Source organism: Leucopleurus acutus (genome assembly GCF_964270905.1).
Source record: "Leucopleurus acutus genome assembly, chromosome: 19".
Classification (NCBI taxonomy): domain Eukaryota; kingdom Metazoa; phylum Chordata; class Mammalia; order Artiodactyla; family Delphinidae; genus Leucopleurus; species Leucopleurus acutus.
The window spans coordinates 58,970,951-58,997,401 of record NC_139161.1 but is presented as its reverse complement, the minus strand read 5'-3'; the positions used below and the strand labels follow the sequence as shown (position 1 = coordinate 58,997,401).

Here is a 26,451-nt window from a genome sequence, read left to right as displayed (position 1 = left end):
GTACCTGGTCGTTGTGTTTGGGTGCAGAAGCTGTCTTCATGTCACGTGAGGATGCAGGCCTCTGCTTTCCTGTGGGCGGAGGGCCTGCAGCAGGATCCATGGCGTGTTGACTCTTCAGAACCAGGGTTTGCACTCTGCATCCTTGTTTCCTATTGACCTTGATCAATAAATCCGTCTGTCTGTGGGTGTGTTTATAGCTACTGATGCTGAAGGGACTGATGATGACAGAGGCCAGGCTGCCCGCACTGGGTGGCGGTGTGCGGCCTGGAGCCCAGAAATGGCCACGAGTCCCAGGCCTCAAAAGCATCCTAGAACTTGGACCAGCATCAGATTCCAGCCTGAGGCCACGTGGCCCAACGATCTGGGCTTCACTGCCCTTGTTTGTATCTTATTGCTACTGTATGAAAGGTGTCTCTCAAGGTCTGTGATACGTGAAAATGCTGATGCCACGAGAGGACGGAAGGAAAGGTGACCAGCCCGGCCCTGGTCGGGGCCTCACGGCGCCTGGATCTGCGGAGGGTGGGTGGGCAGGACGCAGATGGGGGTCTCCGCGCGGGGCCCGCTGGCCCCCTTTCCAGAGCTTCACAAAGTTTGTGTACAGACTTGGGCAGCAGACTCGGCCTAGAAATATGCGCTTCTTAACGTAATGGCGCCATCTGCCATTTTGTTTTGACTTGAAATCTCCAATTTGAAGCCATTTACGTTACTGAATAATGGTAGCAACCCCAGGAGCCTCGTCTTCCGGTCAGCTGAGGTCTTCTAAAGTGCAGTTAACCGCAGTTCAGACCTGTTACATCACACGAGGCACTGGCTAAAGGTCTGTTTTTGAGGATGTGGGGTGGGCAGCCACTCTGCTTCCTTCCTTGCTAGGGCCTGGCAGTCAGGACCCTGATGACAAGCCCCACCACCAGCGTGCCCGTCGCTGCCCCCAGTGCAGCCCCTCGGCGGATGGCCAGCTGTTTGGCCGACAGTCTGCCAGGGGGAGCTGGCAGGGGTTGGGCTGCTTCTGGAGTCCCGAAGAGGTCCAGATGGGCCTCGGGCCTTGAGTACATTGTCAGGGTCACGCCAGGGTAGCTGCCCGCAGCCACTGCAGAGGCAAACGGGGGCCAGCTTAGCATGGGGGTGGGGTGGGGGGTGGCTTGGAGGTGCACGATCAACGCCTGTCCCTCACAGCAGGAGACGCCCGCCTTTTCTCTACGGCACGACCAGAGAAGAGAACTACGTGGGATGTGCAGGAAAGGCTGTCGCCAAGGTGAGATGAGATCAGACGCGCGTGCCTGTCTGAGCCTGTGTGATGCCTAACCTTCACCAGTGACCTCAGGGCACGTATGAAACGCTTAGTCGAGCTGCCCTTGCACGTTCCCTCGTGACAAGTGAAACCCATAGTCTGCAGCTGGTTCCCCACCGCAAGACGACGCACAGGCACTGGGATAACCAGGGCTTTGGGCCGTGATAACCAGCACCCGCCCCAGGGCAGCAGAGCGGCCGCCTGGTGGGGTTCGGGGGGTCGGCAGGAAGCGCCCGCACGCTGCTGAGTCGAGCCAGGCTGACCTGCCCAACCCACGCCTGCAGGCCTCCCACCTGGGCTGGAGGTGAGTGCTGACAACATGCTCTAGGGTCCAACGGCCCGTGCTCTGACCTCATCCCCTGCCTTTGCATTTGCAGGATGACGGGGAAGAGACCTAAGCGCTCAACCCACTCCCTCATCTGAACGGAACCGAGGCTCACTGCCCCCCAGGCTGGGGAGGGACGGGGCCTGCTTCCCGGGGCCTCTTAGATAGCGGACGTTAGTGTCACCCTCCTGGCGTTAGGACGGAGGTCACTGTCACGCTGAGGGAGAAAGGCAGCTGGGGCTCGCGCGGTTCCCAGTCACCCGCACACGTGGGGCAGCGTTACCTGAAGATACGACCACTCTCTCAGGCCCGGGTCTGAGGCTGGGGGCTGTGCTCTCAGCGGCCTGGGGCGGCAGCCCCACACGTTTCTGCACCTGAAGGAGACGGAGTTGTCCGGTCGGCCTGCGGTCCACCCCGGCCTCAGCTGTGCCCTGTAGGCCGAGCAGGACGTGGTCACACACAGGCACACCTCGGAGGCTCCAGACCACTGCAATAAAGGGAATGTCACAACAGAGCCACTCACAGGGGTTTTCTGGTTTCCCGGTGCATATAGAAGTGATGTTTGCACGATACTGGAGTCTGTTAAGCACACAATCCCATCATGTCTAAAAAAGCCTCGTCCCTGCCGCAGTTAAAAAGTGCCTCTTTGGGGCTTCCCTGGTGGCACAGTGGTTGAGAGTCCACCTGCCGATGCAGGGGACACGGGTTCGTGCCCCGGTCCGGGAAGATCCCACATGCTGAGGAGCGGCTGGGCCCGTGAGCCATGGCTGCTGAGCCTGCGCGTCCGGAGCCTGTGCTCCGCAACGGGAGAGGCCACAACAGTAAGAGGCCCGTGTACCACCAAAAAAAAAAAAAAAAAAAGTGCCTCTTTGCTAAAAAATGCTAAGCATCACCTGAGCCTTCAGCAGGTCATCAGCTTTTTGCAATAATGACATCAGAGCTCAGCGATCACACCTCCCCATAAAGGAGATAATAATGAGAAGGTCTGACAGATGATGAGAATTAGCAAAACGTGAGACACATGAAGTGAGAAACGCTGCTGGGAAAATGGCGCCGATAGACGGGCTCAATGCGGGCTCGCTCCAGACCTTCAACTTGCAGAAACCACAGCACCTACAAAGCGCAGTGCAGCGAGGTCTGCCCGTGTTCACCCTTCTGGGGGACTTCACAGGGGTGGTGTTTCAGGGCTGTGTTAATCCGTTCTCTCAGACGTCAGGAGGCCTGGATCCACCCACGAAGGCAAACCCCCACTCTGCGGGGGTTCGGTCCGAGAGCACCCCCTCCACGCTCAGCCTGCAGCCTAAGCTGTGGCTTTAATGCCTCTGAGCTTTCAGTTCTTCCGAGAGGACGGTGACAGGGTGCTGCCATCGCCTCTTCCAAGGTCCCAGCACCCTCGGGGCTCACCCATGTTCAGACGAGTTTGAGCCGTTGGCTTTAGTCTGGCCTTTGGCAGTCGGGCTGCTGAGGTTTCCTTTGTGGGTCTGGGGTGGTACCCGGAAGGGGCGCCGCTGACACCGCACCGTCTCCATGACGGGAGACGTTGAGGCGCGCCGCTGGCGTTTTGGGGGGCGGCACTCACCTCCTCCGCAGCCCGCTTCCAGTCCATGCAGGCGGTGTAGGTGACGAAGGCCGCGGCGGCCAGGCAGACACAGGCCAGCATGCCCAGCCAGAGGCCTGCAGGACACGGGACGGTGGGAGCGTCTGATGACGCCCAGGGCGCCCCGCCTCCCCCCACTCCACGTACCCGTGATCCCCAGCCCAACCACGAAGGTCAGCACGACGCCCAGCGGGAGGCCGATGACGTAGTACGTGACGGCGTTCACGACGGCCCCGAAGGCCTGCCTGCCGGTCCCTCTCAGGACCCCACCGTAGAGACACTGCGGGGAGGCAGAGGGGGCCGGGGTTGGTGACGCTGAGGCTGACGGGGGTCTCAGCAGCGGGGGCTTCCGCAGGAATCTACGGGGCGTGGCCTCGTTTAAGTCCACAGCACGGGACCAGGATGGGCCCTTGTTCCCCTTCCTTCCCAGCGGGGACCTGCGCGGGGTCACACAGAAGCCGCTGCATTTCGGACACAACTCCAGAGCCCCGGTCGACACCTAGACTGCCTCCCTGGAGAGGGAAGGTGAAGTTGGTGACGGACTACCCACCGGCTTGGGAAACTGAACTCGCTTCATACGGACTGTGTGGAGGTCTCCTGCTGCACCAAGTTACCACAAACGGTGGCTTAAAACAAAACACGCGGGCTTCCCTGGTGGCGCAGTGGTTGAGAGTCCACCTGCCGATGCAGGGGACACGGGTTCGTGCCCCGGCCCGGGAGGATCCCACATGCTCCAGAGCGGCTGCGCCCGTGAGCCGTGGCCGCTGAGCCTGCGCGTCCGGAGCAGGCGTCGCTCTGACCTCTGCTTCCCCCTCTCTCACTTCTAAGGACCTCTGAAAACACTGGGCCACCTGGATAATCCAGGACAGTCTCCCCACCTCAAGACCCTCCGCTTAATCACATCTGCAAAGACCCCTTTCGCCACGTGACGCCCACAGGTCCGGGGGGTCACAATGTGGGTGTCTTTGGGGCATTATCCTGCCTTCCTGCCGGCAGGGGAAGGTGTCTTGTTCTGTACGAAGAGGCAGCCTTTCCCGCTGCTGCCCCCATGATGACGCTCCCGTGAGACGTGTCTACAGAAAGCACCACCTCTTCACTTGTCTCATCCTCCCAGCTCGATCCCAGACCTAATGAGCTAAAGAACTACAGGCTCCGCGCATGCTCCGTCAGCACTATTGATCAACAGATGTTCGGTTACTTTTGTTAAGCTGAGGGATGGGGAGTATTGTGTGGTTTGCTTTCCCACATGTGAGCGGAGGTAAATGCGCTGGGCGTAGGAGATGTGTGCCTCTTCAACTTTAAAATATGTCACACATGTTTCTCGTTAATATATATCATGACATAAAAGATGATCCTTTCTGGTTAAAAAAAGACTTCTGCCAAATTACGACTGATGTGCTCTGGACCAGTATTTCTCCATCTGGGGGGTGGTTCTGCCCTCCAGGGGACATGTGGCAATGTCTGGAGCTGGTTTTGGTTGTCACAACTCGGGGTGGGGGGTGCACTGGCATCTAGCGGGCTGAGGACAGGGTTGCTGCTAAACATCCTACGGTGCCCAGGACAGCCCCCCTACAACAAAGAATTATCTGTCCCAGAATGTCAGTAGTGCCAAGGCTGAGAAGCCCTTTAGAGCATTGCGAATTACAGAGATGGTTTCAGTGGGCCCACTAGCCTGAGGCTGTGGGCCTGTCAGGGAGAAGCGGTGGACCGGTGGACAAGTGATTTTACAGAGAGCTCCAATGAGACGAAACAGCTGGGGCAGGGGATGCTTGGTAAGTTCTCCGTCTCAAGTGGACCAGAGGCTGAGCATGCGTGTAGCAGAGGCTGTAGCAGGCCCAAGCCTCCCACACATCCTGGACAGTGGAGCCCGTGCACAGGCACAGAAGAGACACAGGAGGACCCAGAAGAAAGTAAAAGCTGGGGCAGACTCGGAAACAGCCTGAACTGTGCGTGGGCCCCGGCCCATACTCGGCTCCTTCAGCAGAGAACGGAAGCCCTACCAGCGGTCAGAGGTGCCTGAGCGTCCCCTCCAAACAGTAACTGGCTGAACACTGAGCTATGCAGACATAGGGGTGACCCCTAGGAAGCTAAGCTTAAAAACAAGAAAAACAAAATCCAAAACTGAGCAGAGACAGCAGCTGCAGTTTGTGGAAGAGACAGGATCACAGGCAAGACTAAACAAAACAGCAGGCCTTGGGGAAAGGCTGCTCTCTGGGATGGACCTATGGTACATCACCAAGCAGGCCTCAGTACATCTAGATCCCTGGAGGTCTAGTGGTTATGACTTGGCACTCGCAATATGTTTAGAAAGACTGGATTGATACAAAAGATGTTCTTTGACCACAACAGAATTAAATTAGAGATGTCTACCGGAAAGAATTTTGGAAATACCCCCAAATATTTGGAAATTAAACAACACACTTCTCAACCCACGGGTCAAAAAATAAATCACAAGAGAAATTTTAGAATATTTTGAATGAAAAAAATACAATATATCAAAATTTATGAGATGCAGTTAAAGCAATACTTAGAGGGAAATGTACAGCTTTAAAATGCCCATATTAGAAAAGAAAGGTCTCAAATCAGTAGCCTAATATTCCACCCTAGGAAACCAGTAAAGAAAAGCAAACTATGCCTGAATAAAGCAGAAGGATGAACATCATAAGAATTAAAGTGGAATTCACTGGAACAGTCAACAGAAAACAGCAGAGAAAAATCAATGAAACCAAAATTCTAGTTCTTTGATAGGATCCACAAAACTGACGAACACTTACTAAGGATGTGACCTTGGGAAAATAAGACCAAGAAAACAGGAAAGTGAAGACACAAATGACCAAAATTAGGAATGAAAGGAGAGACATTACTACTTTCCCTAAAGAAAAGGACTGTAAGGGAATATTACGAGCAACTTCATGCTAAAGATTCAGACAATTTGCTTGAAGTGAATAAATTCCTGGAAAGACACACATTATTAAAACAAACGCAACAAGAGACAGAAACTGAGGGACTTCGCTGGTGGCGCAGTGGTTGAGAATCCGCCTGCCGATGCAGGGGACACGGGTTCGAGCCCTGGTCCGGGAAGATCCCACATGCCGCGGAGCGACTAAGCCCGTGCGCCACAACTACTGAGCCTGCGCTCTAGAGCCCGCCAGCCACAACTACTGAGCCCACGTGCCACAACTACTGAAGCCCGCGCGCCTAGAGCCCGTGCTCTGCAACAAGGGAAGCCACTGCCATGAGAAGCCTGCGCACCGCAACGAAGAGTAGCCCCCGCTCGCCACAACTAGAGAAAGCTTGCACACAGCAACAAAGACCCAACGCAGCCAAAAATAAATTAATAAAATAAATAAATTTTTTAAAAAAGAAATAGAAAGTGAATAGATCTATAACAAGTAAATAAATGAAATTAGTTAAAAATCTTCTGACAAAAGCCAGACAAAAGCCCAGATGGCTTCACTGGTGAATTCTATCACATGTTTAAAGAAGAAATAATGCCAATCCTTCACAAACTCAAAATGTATAGGTATGCGGAGAGAACACTTTCAAAATCATTCCAGGAGGCCAATGGTATGCTGATACCAAAGCCAGATCAAGATATCACAAAGGAAAAGATAAAAAGCACAGACCAATATCTCTCATGAATGTAGACGCAAAATCTTTAACAAAATACTAGGAAACCAAATTCAGTGATATATATTAGAAAAGACACACGCCATGGTCAGGAGGGTTTTATCCCAGGAATGCAAGGTAAAACATCTGAAAATCAATTAATGTAATTACACCATAGTAATAAAGGACAAAACCATGTGATTATCTCAGTAGATACAGGAAAAGCATTCTACAAAATCCAGCACGCATTCATGAGAAAATGTTTCAAACTAGGAGAAGGGCTCTTCTTCAGCCTCAATAAGGGGCATGTATAAAAATTTTACAGATAACATATTTAATGCTGAAAGGCTGAATACTTTCCCTTTAACATCGAGAACAAGGCACAGGTGTATGCTCTTGCCACTTCCACTCAACATCGTACTGGAGGTTTAGCCAGACGGAAAGGGAGAAGTAAAACTCCTTATTCACAGATGACATGATCCTATACGGAGAAAACCTTAAGGACTCCACACACCAAAAACCACTAGAATGAGTTTAACAAGGTCACAGGATAAAAGATCAATAAACAAAGATCAATTATCTTTCTATAAACTAGCCATGAACAACCTAAAAATGAAATTAAGAGTTCCATTCATAATACCATCAAAAAGAACAAAATATTTGGGGATAAATTTAACAAAAGTAGTGCAAGGTTTTGACCACTGAAGACTACAGCACATTGCTGAGGTAAATTAAAGAAAATCTAACTAGTCGGAGAGACATTCCATGTCCATTTTAACAATACTGTTAAGATGACAATTCTCCCAAAGTTGCTCTGCAGAGTCAATACAATTCCTTTCAAAATCCCAGCAGGCTTTTTAGTAGAAATTAACACGCTGGTTCTAACATACATATGGAAATGCAAAGGATCTAGAAGAACAAAAGCAATTAAAAAGACAGAACAAGGTTGGAAGATTTATACTAACTTATTTCAAAGCTCACTATAAAGCTACAGTAATTAAGACAGTGTAGTATTGGCACAGGATGGGCATATAAATTAATGAAACAGAATTATGAATCTAAATAAATCACTACATTTACAACCAATTGATTTTTGACCAAAGTGCCAAGATAATTCACTGGGGAGGGAATAGCCTTTCACACACCAAGAATGGTGTTGGGACTCTTGAATACCCACACACACACAAATAAACTTAGACCCTTACCTCGTACCAAACACAAAAATGGGCTCAAAATGAATCATAAACATAAGTGTAGGACCTAAAACTATAAAATGTCTAGAAGAATTCATAGGAGAAAATCTTTGTGACCTTGGGTTAGGCAAAGATTTCTTATATATGACAGCAAAAGCGTGAGCCATAAAAGAAAAGAAAATGAGAAACTGGACTATATTAAAAGTGCAAACTTTTGCAGCTCAAAAGATAAGAAAATGAGGGGGCTTCCCTGGTGGCGCAGTGGTTAAGAATCTGCCTGCCGGGCTTCCCTGGTGGCGCAGTGGTTGAGAGTCCGCCTGCCGATGCCGGGGACACGGGTTCGTGCCCCGGTCCGGGAAGATCCCACATGCCGCGGAGCAGTTGGGCCTGTGAGCCATGGCCGCTGAGCCTGCGCATCCGGAGCCTGTGCTCCGCAACGGGAGAGGCCACAACAGTGAGAGGCCCGCGTACAGAAAAGAGAAAAAAAAAAAAGAATCCGCCTGCCAATGCAGGGGACGCGGGTTCAAGCCCTGGTCCGGGAAGACCCCACATGCCACGGAGCCACTAAGCCCGTGTGCCACAACTACTGAGCCCACACGCCATAACTACTGAAGCCTGTGCACCTAGATCCCGTGCTCCACAACAAGAGAAGCCACTGCAATGAGAAGCCCGCACACCACAATGAAGAGTAGCCCCCGCTCGCCGCAACTAGAGAAAGCCCGCACACAGCAACGAAGACCCAATGCAGCCAAAAATAAAAATAGGTTTTTTTTTAAAATAAATAAATAAATAAATAAGAAAATTAAAGTCAAGCCACAGACTGGGCTTGCAAATCATATACCTGATAAAGGACTTATGTGTAGAACATATTAAGAATTATTGGGGGAGGGATGTGTGGGAGGGATGGACTGGGAGTTTGAGGTTGGTAGATGCAAACTATTATATATAGGATGGATAAACAACAAGGTCCTACTGTATAGCACAGGGACCTATGTTCAATATCCTGAGATAAACCATAATGGAAAAGAATACATTTTACAATGTATACATGTATAACCGAATCACTTTGCTGTACACCTGAAACTAACACAACATTGTAAATCGACTATACTCCAATAAAAATAGAAATTAAAAACAAACTAAACAAAAGCTCTTAAAACACAACAATGAGAAAACAAGCCAATCTTAAAATGGGCTCTGAACAGACACCTCACCAAAGAAGACACACTGATGGCAAATAAGCGTATGAGAAGATGCTCCACATTACGCGTCAGTCGCAAGTTACAAGTTAAAACAGCAATGAGACACCGCTACACACCCGTTAGAACGACTAGGATCAAAACACTGACAACACCAAATTCCGGCGAGGATGCAGAGCAACAGGAATTCTCACGGATCGCTGATGGGAGTGCAAAATGGTGCAGCCACTTTGGAAGGCAGTAGGGCAATTTCTTACAGAGCTAAACATAATAGTACCATGCTATCCAACCATCATGCAGCCAGGGATTTGCAGAAAGAGTTGAAAACTATGTCCACACAAAAACCTGCACAATAATGTTCACAGCTTTATTCAGAATTCGCCAAACTTGGAAGCAACCACAATGTCCTTTAATGTGGTCCGTCCAGACAGTGAAGCATCAGTGCTAAAAAGAAACAAGCTGTCAGGCCATGAAAAGACCCGGTGGAGGCCCCTTACGTGCACATGACTAAATGAAAGAAGCCAACCTGAAGAGGCTGCGTGCTGTTTAACTCCAACTATAAGACACTGGAGAAGGCAAAACTACAGAGACAATAAAAAGATCAGAGACGGCCAGCGGGTGAGGGAGGGGGACAGCGGGAGAAGGGGAGGAATGAACAGGGGGAGCAGAGAGGATTTTTATGGCAGTGAAATTATGCATATGATTCCTTTTTTTTTTTGGCCCTACCTGACCAGGGATTGAACCCGGGCCACGGCAACGAAAGTGCCGAATCCTAACCACTAGGCCACCAGGGACCTCCCATGATTCTTTTTTTTTAATTGAGGTATAGTTGATTTACAATGTTGTGTTAGTTTCTGCTGTACAGCAAAGTGATTCAGATATAGATATATATATAGATATATATATTCTTTTCCACTATGGTTTATTACAGGATGTTGAATGCAGTTCCCTGTGCTACACAGTAGGACCTGGTTGTTTATCTATTTTATATATAGTAGTTTGTATCTCGTATGATTCTATAATGGTGGGTCCATGTCATTATACCTTTGTCAAAATCCATAGAATGTACAAGGCCAGCAATGAACCCTATGGAGAACTATGGACTTAATTAATTATAATGTATCAATGTTCTTTCAACTAAATAAATGTCCTGCACTAATACCGGATGTAAATAAAAGGGGAAAGGAGGAGAGAAGGGGTTTATGGGAACTCGCTGTATTTTCTCAATCTTTCTGTAAACCCAAAACCGGTCTTAAAATCTGTTTTTAAAGTTTTAAGACAAACAATACCAAGAACTGGCAAGGGAGGGGGAGGAACTGGAATCCCCATATATTGCTGGTGGGAATGTAAAATGGTACAGCTGCTTTGGAAAACAGATTAATGGTTTCTTAGAAAGTTAAAAATAAACTTATGCTTCAACCTAACAACTCAAATCCTAGGACTCTACCAAGAGGAGCAAAAACATACGTTCACATGATGACTTGTACGTGAGTGTTCCCAGCAGCCTTAGTCACAACAGCCAACGCTGAAAACAACCTAAACGTTCATCACCTGATGAATGGGTAGACCAAGCATGTTACAGCCACACAATGGACCACCATTCGGCCACAAAAAAGAAATGAAGTCCTGAAAAATGCTACAACATGGACAAACCTCAAAAGCATTTCACTAAGTGAACGAAACCAGACACGAAAGACTGTATGATTATACTATATGATTCCATGTCTATGAAATATTCAGAAAAGGCAAGTTCACACAGACAGAAAGCAAGTCAGTGGATTGCCTAGGGCTGGCCATGGGAGCAGGGAGTGACTTCAAAACAGGCCCCATGGGGCTTCCCTGGTGGCACAGTGGTTGAGAGCCTGCCTGCTAATGCAGGGGACACAGGTTCGAGCCCTGGCCTGGGAGGATTCCACATGCCACGGAGCAACTAGGCCCGTGAGCCACAACTACTGAGCCTGCGCATCTGGAGCCTGTGCTCCGCAACAAGAGAGGCCACGATAGTGAGAGGCCCGCGCAGGCGATGAAGAGTGGCCCCCGCTTGCCGCAACTAGAGAAAGCCCTCGCACAGAAACGAAGACCCAACACAGCAAAAATAAATAAATTAATTAAAAGAAAAAAAAACAGGCCCCAGGAATTTTGGGGGGGTGATAAAAATATTCTAAAACTGGATGGCAGTGCTGGCTGCACAAGTATAAATTTATTTTAAAGGACTGACTTATGTACTTAAAATGCATGAATTTATAGTATGTAAATTAAAACTCAAGAAAGTTATAAAAAATATAAGATAAAGATTAGGTCCATGGAACACATAAATTAAGAATGGTAGAGATCGGGTCTTCCCTGGTGGCACAGTGGTTAGGAATCCGCCTGCCAGTACAGGGTACACGGGTTCAAGCCCTGGTCCGGGAAGATCCCACATGCCATGGAGCAACTAAGCCTGTGCACCACAACTACTGAGCCTGCGCTCTAGAGCCTGCATGCCACAACTACTGAGCCCACGTGCCACAACTACTGAGCCTACATACCACAACTACTGAAGCCCGTGCACCTAGAGCCCATGCTCCACAACAAGAGAAGCCACTGCCATGAGAAGCCCACGCACTTTAACAAAGAGCAGCCCCCGCTCGCCGCAACTAGAGAAAGCCCCCGCACAGCAACGAAGACCCAATGCAGCCAAAATTAATTAAATAAATAAATTAATTAAAAAGAAAAAAAAGAATGATATAGATCTAGCCGGGGGGGAAAGATGATAGATGCAGATACACAAGCTCTAAGGTCCCTTGCAATTGCTAACTGCACGTCTGCCTCAGGTTCCCTGGTGGGCAAACTGAACGGAGAGGTGCTGCCTTCAGAACATTTAGAAGCCAGAGCACCCCCTGACCTTACATTGCAGGAGGAATCTCTCAGCCGTGGCCTCACCTTGGAGCTAGAGAAAAAGTAACAATAGTGTCCTTAACACCAGCCCACGACAAAAGCAATAACAGAACCCATAAGCCAGTTTCTCTTAACGTTCTGCAGTAAAAGCTATGGATTTGACCAGCCCAGAGCAAGCGGTCCTGCTGAGGTCAGAAACGTGCGCCAGGTATCTGCCCGGCTAAGTTCAAAGGCCAGTCCTGGGACAAACAGGGAACTGGGCAGAGAGCACTGGGGCTTTTGGAGAAATCCTCCACAAATAGTTTCCCCCAAGGTTATTTATTTTCCATAAGAGTTGATAATAATTCTCGCGCAGGTGTCCGCCCCAGTGTTCTGTGCTGCTAGCTAAGCACTCACTCCACGAAGAGATGTGGGTTTTACGCTCGGGATGCCTTCCTGAAAGATTCACGGGACCCGAGACGTGAAGTAGAAGACCCAGAATTTCAAAATTCTGCTTATCAAATGAGACTTCAGTGCTTTCTTTCTTTCTGCCACGCTTTTAAAAGTTCACACAGTTCAAACCTGCACTAAACGGGACCTGCCCTTTAGCGATCCCAGGAGCAGGAAGCCAGGCCCGCTGTACTCTGGGCCGACCCACTCCTCCGAAGTGTCCCTTTGCTCTGGCAACTGGCGCGACTGCTCCTGGCCCCCGCTCCGGGGAACGAGGAAGGAACGGATTCGTGAGTTTACACTGGGGCCAGTGTCCAGGATTCTACTCATCTGCGTGCGTCTCTGGCGTGTTGGACTTGCACAGCAGAAGGGGGCTCATTGTTTTGAGTGACAGAAACAACACGAGCGGACACTTCGGGCACTTCTTCTCCGGTCAGCCCTCTCTGCGAATCGGTGAGCTAACGCTCACAGCCCTGACCGGCCTCGCACCGGGAGGGTGCGTGAACGTGGGGGGGGGCGGGTCAGAGCAGGACTCACACAGACTGCCTCAAACAGGTGGAAGACGACGTAAAGCGGCAGGACCTTGCTGACCAAGGCGACCACTTCCCTGCAGGAGAACGGGAGCGGTAAGACACGAGCGCATCCTTGGAGTGCCCTTCGCGTCCCTTCTATTCTGCCCCTGCCCCACGCCAACGTAACTGATGCTCCTGTCTCTGAGTTTCCCTGTGTCTGGGGGACACACGTCTTAACCCCCCGAGAAGCCCCCGAATTTCAGCTTGCCCCCTGGTTGGTGCCCTGTCTACCGACAGGTGAGCGGTAGAGGGGGCGTCTCTGGGGACCAGCTGGGGAGCACCTGGCATCCCCAGAAGTGAGAGAACGGATTACCTACTCGTCATTGGTAAAGATGTGGCCCAGTTTACTCCTCAGGAGGCTCAACAGGGTGCCCACGACCAGCGAGGTGCCAACTGTAAGAGACCAAAGGCACGGCCCAGCTTCCACCCGTCCAGCCCCACCCCACGTTCACTTGGACTAAGACCCTCGTTTGTGGTCTGGCAAGGAGGGCACCACATGTGAAACGCCTTTCCTCCTGTGGTTCGCAAAGTGGGGTCCCTGCACCGGCTGCAGCAGCGTCTTTGGTAGCTGGTTAGAGGAGGCACATTCTCAGACCATCACCTCCGACCTACGGAGTCAGAAACTCCGGCAGGTGGGGTTCTGTGTTTTCACACACACACCCCTACCCCACCCCCAGGGCTGAAGCCTGAGAGCCACTGCTCTGCACGAGGAGCTGATCTGAGCCTGGCAGCTGCAGAAAGCAGAGGCAGGATGGACACAGATGGGGCCACTCTGAGGGCTGGGATGGGCAGGTCCCAAGCTCGTGGAAATGCCGGCAGGGCAGGCTCGAAGAGGGACCGGTTTTCCCAGAGTCGCACTAAGTGATGGAAACTGACAGCCCAGAACCCCAGCGGCAGGGAAGGAGCGGAAGGGGCACAGCAGGCTTGCTGCTGGTCAGAGGGGCTGCTCTAGGCCACGTGGCAGGTATGACAGGTTTGGAAGGTGAACTGTTGGCTCCCAAGCCCTCCCCCCGCTAGGTCCCGACCCCACCCACCTGTGCAGAGGGTGCCTGAGACGGCAGATCGCTTGGCTTGCACGGTGTCTGCGGCTCCCAGGGCCGTCCCCACTCGGAAACAGACCGCAATGCTGAGCCCCATGGGAATCTGGGATCAGAGAAAAGAAGGTGTGGTGGTTAGAGCCCCCCTCCTGCCCCGGGGGCCGAGAGGGAGGCAGGAGGTGTCCCGGGGGGCGGGGCCCGCGAGGCTGCTGGCGACAGGCCGAGACCTGGGAGGTGGGCTGGGCTACCCAGGGCCAAACCCACCGGGCCGGGTCGTCAGACATCACAGGCAACCGAAATCAACGCGCTGCCGGAAACTCAGGAGTAAATGCACGTTAAAGAGGTGGATGTGGGGACTTCCTTGGTGGCGCAGTGGTTGAGAGTCCCCCTGCTGATGCAGGGGACACGGGTTCGTGCCCCGGTCCAGGAAGATCCCACATGCCGCGGAGCGGCTGGGCCCGTGAGCCATGGCCGCTGAGCCTGCGCATCCGGAGCCTGTGCTCCGCAACGGGAGAGGCCACAACAGTGAAAGGCCCGCGTTTAAAAAAAAAAGAGGTGGATGTGGTCTTAACTATGTTAGAAAAGCTCCCTGTGAGAAGAAAGGATTCAGCGGAAGCCATCCGTAACAAGAATCACCTTATAAATTAGTTTAGCGTGTGATGGTTTTTGATTAAAGCTAGGGTCACAGACTGCATGGCCCAAGAGGCCAGCAAATGCTACACGAGTGACACGGGACAACCCACGTGTCCGGGGGAGAAGAAGGAGCTGCAGGGTCCACGGTGGACGCGAGGAAATGCCCTCACGAGGGCCACTGTTCCCCAGCGCCCACCAGCTGGGGTGTGCAGGAACGTGGGCTCACTGCTAAATGGCATGTCCCATTTTTCAAAACAATGCCAATATTTAGATTGTGATGTGAAATCTCCCTATTTTAAATGGTGCCAATTAATTCAAAACAATTGCAACATCGTGAATTCAGCAGAGCAGCCGTGGGCCACGTGTGTCTGGCAGGGCCTGGGCCTGGTGGGTGCAGGAGGTCCAGAGGGTCCCTCGGGAGACAGAGACAGCCTTTGAAGGGACAGCCCCTCCCCCTCCTCTGACACCCCCAGGCCGTCAGGGGGCCGGGCTGGGGGCAGGGCATGGCGAAGGCGTCCCCATTGAGCCTCACCATGTAGACGACAGTGGCCACCTCGTAGATGATGGCCTGCGCAGAGAGGTCGAGCACGCTGAGCCGGCCTGGGGGTGGCGGGGGACATGGTGAGTGCCCGGCCGGCCAGCCCACAGCCCTGGGCTGACAGCAAGCCACTCGCTCGGGGGCCAAGGGGCCAGTTGTTTCCAAGGGCAGATGCAGCAAAGGACGCTCCCGCTTGGGCTCCAGCCCTCCAAGAGACCCCTGCCCAGGTGTTACAGGGTCAGGGTCTCTCCTCTGTGTACGAGGTGTGATGAAGAAGGGAAGAACTGGACCAGGGGCAGGAAAGCAGAGTTCAGTTCTCAGCCCTGCCGGGTGACTCCGGACCACCTAACTCTTGGGGTCCACGTTCTCATCTCTGATTGGGTCAGGGGTGGACTGGAAGGTCTCTAAGGGCCACCCCAGCCCTGGCTGTTTGGACCGAGTCCGCTGATGAGCACACAATGTGCCAGGCGACGCCCACAGCTGCTCACGCATCAGCGGGACCTCACTCCCTCGCTGACTGACCACGCCCGGGCGTCCACTCTGTGCCAGGCCTACGCCGGGCAGCGCCGGGAGCTCACGGCCCGGTGGGGAGACGGGCCGGGCTGGGAGACCGCCCATCCGGGAGAGGGGGTCCTGAGCTGGCGGGCGGCCCACGCGGCTCCCCGCACCCTGCTGTCCACGTACCCATGAGGAAGCTCCCGATCTCGTAGGCCCACCACTCAATGCAAGTCATGAGCATGCTGGGCACGGCCAGGCGGAAGAAGGGGCCCCAGCCCTGCAGGCACTGGCTGGACCAGCCTAGGAGCAGAGGCCCGCCAGCTGAGCCGCGGCCCACCCTGCGGCCCCGCCCCCTACTCCGCCCCCTGCCTTCGGCCCGGGCACCTGGGCGTCTTGTGGGGGCCTAGCCAGCGGCCCCAGCGCTGGTGGGGGCTGGAGGGGGCTCGTGGGGGGAGGAGGATGCCTGGCCAGTATCCCTGGCGCTGTCTCAGGGGCTAAGAGCTCAAAACCTGAGGCCTGGGAACGGGTTCGGTCCAGGCTCCACCACGTACCACCTCTGGCCTTTGGGGCCAATGACAAACCCTCTCTGCACCAGCTTCCTCCACGTGAATAACCGGGTCTAACGAGCTGTCGTGAACAACGTGGGTACCGCCGCTGCCGACCACCCGTGCTGCTCCTCCATCCCGAGACCAGGGAGCCGGCAGAGCGCTCCCTGGGCCTGTCCGCTGCAGGGCCCTGCCCCCTGGCACACTGGATGGGGAAGCCCGGGCCTCGGGGCGGGGGTGGGGGGGCCGGGGAGGGGGCCCTGAGGGACGTGCGGGCAGGCCCGGGCCAGGCCTCCTGCAACGGGCTGCAGCTGGGACCCCGCCTGCCACCTGCCCGCTCCGCCCCCAGGAAGGGCGGCCCTCGCACCTGCCCACGTGTCCAGGTGCAGCTTTTTCTTCACGACGCAGAGCAGCAGGAAGACGGCCTGCGTGAACTGGGAGACCGTGTTGGCACAGGCCGAGCCCCTGGCAGAGCAGGGATGGCAGAGATGGCAGGGATGGCAGGGATGGCAGGGATGGCAGAGATGGCAGGGCTGGGGCCACGGCTGAGTCCGGGCCCGGGCGGGGAGGGCCACAGGCCTGGCTTTGCCGGCACCCCATCCCGGGATGGGCCCCATCCAGGGGAGACCCACTCTAGGCCCCTTCGGGCAGGCCGGGCAGGGGTGGGCAGCGGCTCCTCACCCCGTCTCCTTAGCAGCGGGTCCCCAGAACCCCAGGGAACAGCAGCCCCCAGTTCCCCACGACCCCCAGATGCTGGGCCCCCAGCCCCGGTGCTCACCTGACCCCCAGGCCCAGCACGGAAACCAGGATGTAGTTGGCCAGCCCGTTGACGCAGTTGCCCACGACGCCGCTGAGGACCTGGGGCCACATGATGCCCTGAAGTAGGTGAGGGTGAGACTGAGGGGGGTGGGCGGAGGCTGGGGACACGCAGCTCCTCGAGGGCCCCCGTGTGGCGATCAGGATGGGGCAAAGTGCAGAGGGGACCCCGGGCACCCCGCCCACTGGAACAGGGTGGGGGCTGGGGGCAGCTCCGGCCAGGAGCCCCTACCTGATTTTGCAGATATTTGGCCAGCAGGCTGTAAAGAAAATTTGCCTGTATAAAATAAACACACACGCGAAGTAAGCAACAACTACCAAAACACCACCAGACGGACACTAACGGACACTTCTTAGATGAGGTGGGGCAACTGCCTCACCACGGTACCCCTGGGGCCCCAGAGATGGGCTGTGTGCTGACCCGCGCTCCAGCCCCCGGCCTGGGACCAGCAGGGAGGTGGCCTGAGAGCCGCAGGGCTCCTGAGCCCAAACCCACAGGTCGGGACACCCTGGGCCTGGCTCGAGCCGCCAGAGACAAGGACCTGGAGGGGGCAGGCCTTGGACTGAGGGAGCGGGGGGGCACCCAGGGGTGTGGCAGCAGCAGCCTCGGCAGAGCAGGTGGGAGACCCCACGGGGGTGGTGGGCCTTTCCCCGTCTGCCGAGGACAGAGAGGGGCTGTGCGTCAGTGTGTGTGTCGGGGGCACCGCCCTGTCCTTTCCGCCCTCTGTCAAGGCCTGGCCCAGGGCCTGCACCCCCTGTGCACCCTCCCCTCAGCCCTCCGCCTCTCTTCAGCACCGCTCAGTCAGCAAGAGCAAGGAGCTGGGCTCAGACGCTGGCTCTGCCTCTTGTGAGCTGTGTGGCCTTGGGCAAGTTATTTAACCTCTCTGTGCCTCAGTTTCCTCACACACAATAACATGCGTGTGAATCCCTAATATTTATACATACATTCATATACAAAGTTAACATTGCAAAGTGGTTACAAAACAGTATTTGGCACATTTAAGTGCTCCAAGAATAAGGTAAGCATCATGTAAACGTTAAGAGTCATTATGATTCTTATTTTATTGGTAGTTAAACTCTGCAGCACCATTGTACAGGAGGGACTTTGTTTATTTGATAAAAAAGTTGCTGCCACAGTGATAACGTGATGTTTCCCCCTGACACAGTCCCAGTGGCCCTGTTTGACAAGATACCTTCACTTGGTCTGAATAGCCAAAGGCTTGGAGGAGAAAAACCAGACTTTTCAGGTGGTTTCCATGATACAGAAGAAATGTGGAGCTGGCCAGGCCCCAAAGAGGTCATGGCACTGGCCTTCCAGACAAGAGGAGGGTGAGGCTGGGGCTCCCTGCCAGGCCTGGCATCCCCTGTGGGCACCCCACACGCATTCACCCCGACCCGCCCCCTTCCCAGCCCCCTCCTTAAGAGCTCTATCCCCAGTGCTGGTGTGCAGAGGAGGATAGGGGGTGCCGGAGATGAGAAGATGGACTCCCCTGAAACAGCACTGCCACCTGGTAACTGAACCACAGCAAATCAAACAGTGTAGCAATGGGCTGGGGGTGGACACACAGACCACTGGGCAGGTCTCGAATCTCAGAAACTGATCGGAGTGGATGGACTGCTTATTTAGTATTTAATAAATTAACAGAGAAAAGAGAGAATATTCAATGAGTCTTAGAAAAAGTTTGTTAGATTACGGTCTTAAATGTTAACGACAGAAACCATTGAAAGGGTTCAGAGGAAATATAGGCAAATGCTTCTACAATTTACAATGGGTTCATTGTTTTTAAGCCCAAAGACAGGCGTCATAAAGGATGGGATTTATGGGACTGTTACTATGCATTAAAAACTCTAAGTCAAAAGTATCGGGCTTCCCTGGTGGCGCAGTGGTTGAGAGTCCACCTGCCGATGCAGGGGACACGGGTTCGAGCCCTGGTCTGGGAAGATCCCACATGCCGGGGCGCAACTAGGCCCGTGAGCCACAACTACCGAGCCTGCACATCTGGAGCCTGTGCTCCGCAATAACAGAGGCCACGACAGTGAGAGGCCCGCGCACCGCGATGAAGAGTGGCCCCCGCTTGCCACAACTAGAGAAAGCCCTCGCACAGAAACGAAGACCCAACACAGCCAAAAATTTAAAAAATAAATTAATTAATTAAAAGGAAAAAAAAAAGCCATTGACAGAGCAACTCTAATTCCAATAACGCATCTTAAGGAAATCATTCCATATGTTCACAAAGATTTTTTCTATAAGAATGTTTATCACAATCTAGTTTATAATAGTGACTACTGCAAACAACCTAAATACCTAACATGTAGGGATTGGTTAATAAATTATGGCACCAGGGAATACCACATCGCCTTTGAAATGGATATTGTGGAAGGCTATCAAGAGACTAATGACATATTTATTTGAAAGGGAAAAAACAGGTTATAATACAACATACACACATTGGCCCCGTTTCACACTACACATGAGTCTGTATGTTTGAACACACATACCCACGAAGAGAAATAATCCTGGAGAGAAGGATTAACCTGTGTTCTCTCTGAGTGGTAGGATTACAGATTTGAATTTTTTCTTCCCCAGGCTTTCCAGAATTTCTCCCATCAATGGTTTTCTAATCAGAAAAACATGTCGTGCTACATTTTTAAAAAAATAATATTGTAATAACTTTTTTCTTTTCTTTTTTTTTTTGACCTTGCTGCGCGGCATGTGGTATTGCAGTCCCCGACAAGGGATTGAACCTGTGCCCCCTGCCATGGAAGTGCGGGGTCTTAACCCCTGGACTGCCAGGGAAGTCCCCATGCTACTTTTTAAAAGTTCGATCTGCACCAACCAAAATGAGAACTTTTCTCTGGCCCCTTCGGCCGCCAGCATGAGGGCCGATGGCCTCCCCAGCTGATGGGGAGACAGGCAAAAAGCCAGAATCTCGGGGACTGTGGGCCCAACCTCCCCAAGTTCAGCAGAAGACTTACCGGGAGCGCTGGGATGTAAACATGCACGTACTCCTGGGCCAGCCTGCGGGAGAACCAGGGCTCTGAGCGGAGCAGCCTGCGCCCCCGGGTGTGACGAGAGGCTTCAGCAAGCTTCACCCCTGAGACAAGACCCCCAAGTCAAGTGGAACCTCAGTGGTTGGGGGGGGGCTGCCACCACGTGCTAAGAAGGCGCAGGAGGAGGGGCCCAAGGACCCAACCACGGGGTCTCAGGGCTGCGGAACTTGAATTCAGGGTAACGTGTGGTTTGTAAGGGAGAAAAAAGGTTCTATCACATCAAGAAATAACCAAATTCCATGCGCATAATATTAAATGAGCAAGGTGTTGTTCCCAGGAGGGGCCAAATCTAAAATTAATAACAAAGCACGTGATTCATCAGAAGTCGGGCTCAGTCCTGTTTCCACTGTTTGGAATTTGGGGTGGTGCACCCTTCACTTCTTCAAAAAGCATCTCTGAGGCTCCAACCACACGCTGGGACACACACCACGCAAATCCTGTCTTTTCCTCCTCAGTTAAAACTGGCCGTTGGTCTGCCTCCTGCTGGCCACGGCTGGAGCAGCAGGCTGCGCGGGAGCAACTCCAAGGCAACCCCGCAACGTCCCAGAGGGGCCGCGCTCGCGACGGCTCGGGGCCCAGAGAAGCGCGGGGCCCGGGGGTGGGCTTCGCCAGGGGTCCCCCCGCCCGGGGTACCTGGACACGGCCGGGTCCTGCCTGCAGAGCAGCAGGATGTGCTGGGTGTTGAGGAAGAGCGCCCAGCAGGGAAAGCAACAGAGCAGCAGAATCAGCGCGCCGCGCTGCAGGATGACTCCCACGTGCTTCCTGTTGGGGCTGCCGAAGCTCTGAAACACAGCGGGTCAGCGCCCACGCCCCGCGCACCTGCCCGCTGCCCCGGGGGCCCTGCCAGGGCTGGGGGGCGGGCGGGCACCGCAGGCTCCCAGCAGGACGGGGTGGGGCAGCCCTCCATCGCACCCGGGGCGGCCACTGCGGGGGCTCGGCCTGCTCACAGAGGGACAGCAGCAGCTGTTTGCTGAGCCCCAGCCTCCGTCCGCCCGTCGTGCCTGGCTCGCCAACAGCTCCCGATGGGGGAGGCATCGCCCCCCGCCCCCCGCCCCCCGCCCCCCGGCACGAGAGCACCTGCCAAGTCTCCCTGGGGGTGAGCGGCAGCCAGGCCCACCGTGAGCCCGGGACCCCCGGAACCGAGCCCCGCTGGGCTGTGGGCCCCCGAGAGCTGGAGGCCCCGTCCGTGGGCCCTCGCACTCGAGGTCAGGGGACTGTCTTTCCCTCCAGGGCTCTCTCGCCCGGCTGCCCGAGCTCTTTTCAAGGGGAGGGTCTGGTCCCTGCAGCACGAGGCCCTTGGGGGTGGGTGTGCCAGGGACAGCTGCCCCGGCCCAGGGCCTGACGAGCTCCCAGATCCAGGGGACATTACGGGGCCTCAGGTGGGCCCCCAGCCCCACCGTTTCTGCAGCAGCTGAAGGACTGGCTCTGCCCCGCCAGGCTCTCGGAGGCCCACCTACCTGGGACATTAAGGTGTCACAGGCCGAGGACAAGCCAAATCCAATGGAAACTCCGCAGACATTGACGAACTGGAGGCACACACGGGAGAGCGCAGTCTGTCAGGCGGAGCCCGAGGGGGACCCTGCGCCTGGGGGGGTGCCCAGCAGCCCGTGACCCGTCCTGGCCGGGCCCTGCCCGCGCCGTGGGGTGTGCCTTGGGCGAGGCCCTGAGGTCCGGCTGTGCCCTTAGGCTGTCTCTTCTCCCCGGAGCCCAGGGGGGAAGGTCCCTGCGGCCCGGGCCGTACTCACGGCCACCGAGAGGGTCACTGCCGCCAGCTCCACCTTGCCCAGGTGTCCGCAGAACACCGAGCTCACGACGTAGGTCATGAAGTTCAGCATCTGGAAGAGGAACTGGAGGACGGCGGCCACGGTCAAGGGCCCCTCAGTCCTGCCGACCCCTCACAGCCCGGCCCCACCAGAGGGGCTCTCCAGGCCCTGCGAGGCGGAGCAAAGACCCGCAAAAGCCCCTCGAGGCCACAGGGCAAGTCACCCAGAGCGGGGGAGCGAGCATGCGAGGCTGCTGCAGCAGCCAGGCTGGGTGATGGGAGGCCCGGGTCCCACCCCATCCCCCGCTGCGCAACCGCGTTAACCCCTGAGCCCCGGTCTCCCCGCCAAGCCGCACCCAGCACAGGGGCTGGAGAGGGTACCGCTGGCGACGCTATCGTCACCAGCTCGTCAGGCCACGCACAGAGGAGCGGGGTTCAAGACACCAAAACCTTAGGAACGGCTCTGTCCAGGGGCTGGGATTAGAAACAAGTGTTTTCTAACTTTTCGTGTTGACTGAAACTCTTACAGCGAGCACATATTTGTCTTTACGGTCAGGAAAAAATGCATCTAAGCCATTTTCCCTTTGGAAATAAAACAGGCAGAGGCTGCCTTTCTCCTGCAGCAGGGAACCTCACTCGCCCTCTTGGCTTTCAGCCCAGCCTTCCCGTGGGTTCCCGAAGAAGGACACGCCTGCCCCTTCTGACGGGGGGGCGGGGGGAGGAGGGGGGCTGCCTGCTGCTGAGGGGGTCAGGCCCTGCCAGGCTCTGGGCAGCAGCCCCTGGGGCCACCTGGACACGGTCATCATGGGCAGTTTCTGGGCAAGGTCGTGAGCAGCCCCCGCCCGGCCCTCGCGTCATGCCTGGGTGGCGGCCCTCCACCCACCGCCGCCTCCTTACCAGGGGTCCAGAAAGGACAACGAGCGTCCTCGCCTCGGCCCCGAAGCCGACAGGGACCAGCCTGCGGAGGGCAGGGCAGCGGCTCCCTCGGCCCGGGGGGACCATGTCCCGGGGGCCGTCCATTCCGAGCCCGGGCAGCAGCCACGCCGCAGGCCAGAGCACCCGCGCAGCCAGCCTCGCCCAGCCGGCCGGGGCACCACACAGTCTGGCTAATGAGTAAAGGCTGGGAGGAGGGGCCGTGCCACCCAAGGGACCGGCCCTGCCCCCCGGCCCACGTGCTGCCTGGCCCACTGGCCCCAGACAGGACAGAGCCCTGGACCCCCAGAGTCACCAGGCTGACCCCTCCCAGGGGTTCAGCAGCAAAGGCCCAGGAGGAACAGGTGTGGGCAGGCCTGGGGGGCCCTGAGGACTCCCAGGCCCAGATGAAGAGAGGCAGACTGGCACTCCCGGGTGGCAGAGCCAGGTTCCAGTGGGCGGGTGAGGTGGAGGGGGCGCCCAGGGCCAGTTCTAACGAGGGGCCAACTGCTCTCTGCCCCCCCAGACGGAGGGCATTCAGTGGACCAGCCTGCAGGGCACACTCATCGTCCGGAGGGCAGGTCCTTGTCTCACAAATGGTGACAGAAACCCACGACTTCTTCCATTTCCCTCTGCGGAAGCTCTCTGTCCCCAGGCTACCCCCGGGATCGCTGCCCGGAGCCTTCTGGGAGCAAGGCAGGGCTGTGGGAATTCCCGACCGTCCACCAGCGCGGGAACTGCTCCCTCTGGGTTGGGGGCTTCCCAGGCCTCCCAGGTGTTGACTTTCAAACAACCGCTTCCAGCCTTTTCCAGCGAACGCCCCACTCTTGTTGCAGTGGCTGCAAGTTCAGCCAGTGCCACGTGCAGCGCCTGCAGGCTCTGCCCCCAGTTCAGTTTTCCAGGATTTCAGCCCAGGGGCGCCGGCACGGAGTCTCTGAGCAGAGCAGCCGGCCAACCAGCCCTGCGCATCATCCCGCAGCCGGGTGAGAACTGCGGGGTCGGCGAGCCCCTCTCCACGGCCCACCGCTGTCAGGGGCAGCCGTGCAGACCCCCCACTGGACACGATCAGCAGTTCAGCTCTCGGCGACAGGGCCACGGACCCTGGGACCTCGGGAACCTCTCCCTTCTCAGGTGAGAACTTGTCCCCAAGCCCCTGGCCCAGGGCACAGTGGCCTCCCATCTCCTCCCTCCTGCCAACGTTTGTGTCATTCGTGGTTCCTTAGTGGAAACACGAGAAACTAACTTGAGATGGTATGGAGGGAGGGGGGAGAGGGGCCAGTGTTGGCATGTGACCTAGAAGCCAGCCGAGCAGCTAGAAAGCGAAAACCTGGGTTTTTAAGGGCAAGCCCAGGAGATGATTAAGCTCCAAACACCTCCAGCCCCAGAGGGAGATTCTGGAAGACGGGCAGGGCCAACCTGTGACGGCAACAGAGGGGAAAGGGTGGGAAGGAGGGGGGCTGGGGACCACCTGGAGGGGGCCAGGTTGGCTCCCCCAAAGGATGGGATGCTGAACAGATAAAAAATGGTACCACCTGTATACCCAAAACTTAAGTATCTTAGATCAGCCACCACTTACATCACGTGGGCTGCTGGGATCAGCTGGGTAGTGCTTTTACTGCACCTGTGTCTATGTGTCCGCTGTTGCCCCAAAGCTCGCCTGGGTGGAATGGTCCACCGTGGATGCTTGTGGTCAGTGGGCACTCCGCTGGGGCCCCGTCTTCCTTCACGGGACCTCTCTGGGCAGCCTGGCATCTCATGGTGTGGAGCTGGCCCGACGAGGGAACGTTTCAGGAGTGCAAGAGGAAGCCGCGTCCATGTCAACACCCAGCTGGGAAGTTTCACAGGTCACCTCTGACTGTTGGCCACCGCTAACCGCAGGGCTGGCCCATGCTCACAAGAGGAAGCGGCGTCCACCTCCTGACGGGAGGAGCTGGAGACCCTGCAGCTTCTGGGACCCGCCCCCCTCCTCTGTCCCATCTCCATCCTCTCCCCGCCTGTCCCCCTCCCCATGCCCCGACCCTGAACGAGGGCAGAGCGGTGAGGGGCTCAGGCCTGCCGAGGACCCTCACAGGGAAGAAGGACCCAAAGCTACCAGGTCCTGGGAATGGTGGGGGTGGTGAGGGGAAGGGGGTGAAGAGTCACTGCAAGCCCCCAACACACACTGGGGTCAGGGAGGCTTGCAACCAAGGAGAAGGAGTCTCCCCTGGAGCTGGTTCACTGGAGCATGCCCCGAAGGGCTCAGTGACTCAGTAAGAAAGCATGTGTGGAACCGGAACAGAAGCCATTGGCCTGGACAAATTGGGTGGCCTAGCAACCTCGGGGGTGGGGGGCGGACCTTGGGCTCCCCTGTTGCCACAGGCCCACTGCAGCAGATGCCAGCACAGAGCCATCCAAGGAGGACGCCGTCTCCGGCTGCAACTCCTGCAGCACCAAGAGGTCGAATCCCCCTGGGGGTAGGCCTGGCCTGTGGGCCCTGCCTTCAGGTAATTGACAGCCCAGGGACCTGCGAGGCACAGCTGGGGCCGGGCCCCTGCAAACCTTTCCTCACTTGGTTACACTTCACCAGGCCCAAAGGCGTTGCATTTGCCCTTTGGCTGCGCTCAGCCCTGCACCCCCAGGCCAGGGGGCCAATGTTCCTCTCTGACCCCTCCTCCCTGCCCTGTGACTGCCAAACACCCAGCTCTCCACTGGGGAGTGAGGGACTCTGGCCTGGTCCCTCAGCTCCCCATACATCATCAGGGCAAAGGACAGCTGGGCAGGACCAACACCTGCAAAATGCCCAAGGCCACCCCTGAGCCCCCAACCCCCCCAGATCTGGCAACTGCTTCCCTCTCTACCTCCGCCCAACCTCTGTTTCCTCCATCCCTCACCCCTCCCTCCTCCAGCCAGACTTCACTAGGCACCTTCCCCACAGAAACGCCTGGGCTCAGGTCCTGGTGGGACGTCAAGGTGGGCAAGGGTTGGGGATGGCCAAGCCTCAACAGTGACTGGAGGTCCTCATGGGGGACCTGCCAAAGGCTCCCAAAGGCCAAAAGATGGGGGGGGGGGGGCGCGTTTCCAGCCTGGGAGAAGTTTACAAGAATGAAAATGAATACTATTCAGTGCTAAAAAGAAACGGGCTATCAAGCCATGAAAAGACATGGAGGGCCTTGCTGACCCTGAAGGGACTAACCCTCCAGGGCCAGCCCATTCCCAGAGATACGAACAACTCTGCACCTTTCACAGCAAACCAGCCACCATGTCCCTCAGGGTTCTGGGCCACCATCCAGCTGCCTTAATCACCCCAGAGCAGGTACCAGACACCTCGGCACAGTCGTAGGCCTCAGAGCCGGCCGAGGTTATTCAAACGAGCCGATCTGAAGCCTGTTTGCCCTGCCTCAGCTGTTTACTCCCCAGAAAGTACGGGAAAGGCTCTTGCCCGCGTTTCCCCTCCTGACTGACCTTGGTGCTTCCCCCAGTGGCCTGTATGTCATGTCCCCACCTCTTGGGAACTGTGAGGGGTCGTCTCCTGATCTATTGGCCCTGCCATCCCTGAATAATAATAAAACCTACATTTTAAAACAGTCTAGA

General features: G+C 55.5%; 1 protein-coding gene across 1 annotated transcript; it reads right to left on the bottom strand.

Moving 5' to 3' along the window:
* Positions 1–866: 866 nt before the first annotated feature.
* Positions 867–22,971, bottom strand: LOC309976160 (multidrug and toxin extrusion protein 2-like; the record flags this gene model as incomplete). The annotated part of the gene is made up of 18 exons (XM_082861637.1): positions 867–1,087; positions 1,897–1,987; positions 3,193–3,287; positions 3,358–3,490; positions 13,055–13,124; positions 13,407–13,482; positions 14,124–14,232; positions 15,292–15,359; positions 15,982–16,095; positions 16,708–16,805; positions 17,119–17,216; positions 17,389–17,433; positions 19,694–19,774; positions 20,133–20,175; positions 20,841–20,989; positions 21,665–21,733; positions 21,953–22,054; positions 22,867–22,971. 18 exons carry the CDS (start codon positions 22,969–22,971, stop codon positions 867–869), a joined length of 1,767 nt encoding a protein of 588 aa, XP_082717763.1.
* Between the last annotated feature and the right edge of the window lie 3,480 nt (positions 22,972–26,451).